The sequence below is a fragment of the Gekko japonicus genome, unplaced genomic scaffold (assembly GCF_001447785.1).
Source record: "Gekko japonicus isolate JY-2015 unplaced genomic scaffold, Gekko_japonicus_V1.1 scaffold870, whole genome shotgun sequence".
NCBI classification, from domain to species: domain Eukaryota; kingdom Metazoa; phylum Chordata; class Lepidosauria; order Squamata; family Gekkonidae; genus Gekko; species Gekko japonicus.
The window spans coordinates 647,588-650,918 of NW_015163627.1; the positions used below are offsets into that span (position 1 = coordinate 647,588).

Consider the following 3,331-nt stretch of genomic DNA (forward strand, 5'->3'; position numbering starts at 1 on the left):
TCAAGTAACAGATGAAGCCTGGAAATCTCTGAATTCTTCCACCTCTGCAGAGACGGCTCGGTCTTTGGCTTCGTGACCAATGTGGCCTGCGCTGACAGCACCCTCTGGATTTTCTTTAGAAACAAGATGACAAAACAGCATTCAATCCCATTGCATATGACTTTGTTGTTAAGAACTATCATTCTCACAATGCATACAATTCAAACTACCAGTTGGAGGAAACAAGGCCTTGTATATGTGACAATAAGAAGGCAAGAGAATAGCAGGTCATGCTTTCCCTCTTTCTCCATCAGTGCATGCACTCAATCTTATACGGGCACTATCCCTGAAAAAAGAAAATCCTTAACAAGTTAAATCTTAAAAAAAACCATTTCTCTTTGCATGAGCACAAGCTTGGAAACAGACAAGCCAACTGGGTATTGATGAATGGGCTCATTAATGGACAAAATTGCAGAGTAGTAGTAGTAATTGGATTTATACCCCCCCCCACTCGGAGTCTCAGAGCAGCTTACAAACTCCTTTCCCTTCCCCTCCCCCACAACAGACACCCTGTGAGGTAGGTGGGGCTGAGAGAGCTCTTTCCAGAACTGTCCTTGAGAGAAGAGCTCTGACAGAACTACGGCTTGCCCAAAGTCATCCAGCAGCTGCAAGTGGAGGAGTGGGGAATCAAACCCAGTTCTCCCAGATTAGAGTCTGCGCATGTAACCACCACACCAAACTGAGGAAAAGTAAACATAAAGTTCAAGTTTATTGAGACACGGTGTCCGTTTATTCTGTACTAGAATAGAAACTAGCCTAATGAGTGGGTAAAAGAGAATATTTTGAGATATATGTGAACAAAAGATTGTTAGACAAAAAATGGATTTACATTGGATAGCTGCAGGTGCCCAATTATGAGTGGTAGACATTACAGATCATAGGAATATGGAAAACTTTGGTTTTTCTATCTTGAACTGAACTTGATATATGATATACAGGACACTCTTTTCATATTCTTTTCATTGGTGTACTGAAAAATGATTATAATAAAATCTTTTTTTTTAAATGATGTCTCCTAAAAATTGTCAGAAAGTTTCCTCCTCATGAATGCTATTTTAGGATATTGAAAACATGGAAAACAAGTTCCTTTTCAGATGGATAAAAAGAAGCATGGGCTATACTAGATTGGCCCCAGGGTTCCATTTGACATTTCTTCTCACACTAACTTCACCACAGTCTCTTTATGTTTAATGTGAGACCCTCTTGGTAAGGCATCCGGCCCACACATCTTTCTGCCCATCTTTACTACTGATCTACATATGACACAGGGATAAGCGTTTCTTTGCTAGCTCATATTTAGCCAGAGTGTGCCAGTCTGAACGTGTAGCCCGGGGAGAAAAGGACCCTATATTAATCTGTATATAGAATGAGATCAATTAAATACACAAATATTTATCTGTGTTCTAAATATTTTTCAATAAAACATGTGCACCCTCCCCATCACTGAAAATATCCCCAGTGAGGCACTGTTCATATGTTAAATTGTCGCAGCACTCTAGATTAGGAGTAACCCAAAATGGAAGGATGTCCATTAGTTTCTTAGGCAGATAATGGGACATTACGAGATGCCGACATTCAGTAAACACAGAGTTGGCTGGCTGCCGAGCACTTCTGAAAGGCACTGAACATCTAGCTGACTCCAGCACAGGTCTCCAAGTAGGGCTAGAACAAGAATTCTCCATTTGGTCTAGAGGTTCATCTCTGATCACCTCAATTTGGCTCAGTTCTTCAGACTCCCTTCCTGAAAACAGGGGCTGTGGCATGGGTATGTGCCCCACACTTTCCATGCCCGTTCGGAATATCAAATTAACAGTGATCCTATCACCATGGAACATACAACTCTGAGAAGACTTAGGAGACTCTAGAGATTTGTACTTACTACTAAGAGCTGGATGGTGGTCTACGGTATGCGTAGGAATGGTGCATACATCTCCTGAAAGGATCTGATGGACTTCTGGCTGTATGGCCTTTGCATCTTCTATACTTCCAGCAGTTATAGGACAGTCCCTTTGATCTGGCAAAGGTTGCTCTCCCGGCTGCAATACAATGGTATTGTTCTGTGTTTGACAGGAACGGTCTTGAAGGGTATGACAGTAACCAATTGTAGACTTGCTGGTCATTAGCCTCCCTGGGGGGTGCTGAAGGCTTGAAGAGCTGGGAGGACAGCAGCTACCCACCGTTATGAGGGCTGCCATTCCATCAGCAGATGTAAGCGTTGGCTGCAGTTGCAACCCCTGGAACACCAAAGCAATATTTTTTCAGTCTACCTGTGCATCCAATCCACATGCTGTCTCTAACGTACCACTGCACCAAGATCAGCTTTTGTATTCAAGTTCTGACTCCTTAACTGGCTTACAGAGAGAATTCCAGACTGTTGCTGTTTTCTAAACGAAGAGGACAACACACTGACTCCTGTGGAGGACTAGGGATGGGCAAATGGTTGAGATTTGGAATTCTAGCTCCTGAGGAGGCTGTCAGAGAGTAAGGGGGAAAAGACCATGTATCATGCAGTAAGTATGCCACTTATCATCTGTTGCAGAAGACAGAGCTGTCTTTCCTCAACTGGTATTACAGCTATCCATGAGTCAAACCATAAATTCTGCTGCTAACTAGTGCGACTGAAATAGCGAGTGTTGTGTGACATTTGGTTGTGCCCGTGTCAAAACAACATTGCAAAACCTTTAAGATTTCCCCAAAATCTTCTATAGAACTGAACACACGCATGCTTTGCCACTCATCCAGGGCCAACATGGTGTCCTGGCTAGAGTGCCTCTCTAGGATCTGGGAAACGCAGGCTCTTAATCCGGCCCTCCCATGAAAGCCTGCCGGGTGACCTGGGTCCAGTCACACAGCCTCACCATGAGAAGAATGAGAAACAGAGGAGAGAATGATGGAAGCTACTTTAGGCCCCCACTGTGGAGAAAGGTGGGTGTAAGAATGAAGCAAACAGATGCAAAAGAAAAACAAACAAGCAACAGCAAATATGAAAGCAAATTTCCCCCAGGTTGTCCTCAGGCTTTCAAATCAGATATCATTAGAGAAAAGCAAGAGGAAGGCCTGTGAGAAATGGCGGGGCACCCTGCAAAAAGCCCTAAACTCTCAGCCCTTGGGAAGGCTGATCGCTCCTTTCCCCATACAACACACATTTTCCTGTTAATTCTGGGGCATATTCAATGGCAGGGGTCATTTCGTAGAAAAAGAGCTAGGGGAACTCATTAGCATAACTCATTAGCATATGCCACACCCCCTGACATCGCCGGAAGTGTGTCATAAGGCCACACCCCCTGACATC

General features: G+C 43.8%; 1 protein-coding gene across 1 annotated transcript in view; it reads right to left on the minus strand.

The window, feature by feature from the left end:
* CARF (calcium responsive transcription factor) overlaps positions 1-3,331 on the minus strand; it is a 27,102-nt gene continuing 23,771 nt past the window's right edge. The window contains exons 12-13 of the mRNA XM_015407510.1: positions 1,919-2,096; positions 1-113 (exon numbers count right to left, since the gene is read on the minus strand). Of these exons, the coding sequence (XP_015262996.1) occupies positions 1-113; positions 1,919-2,096 (291 nt within the window). The remainder of the gene's footprint in view (positions 114-1,918; positions 2,097-3,331) is intronic.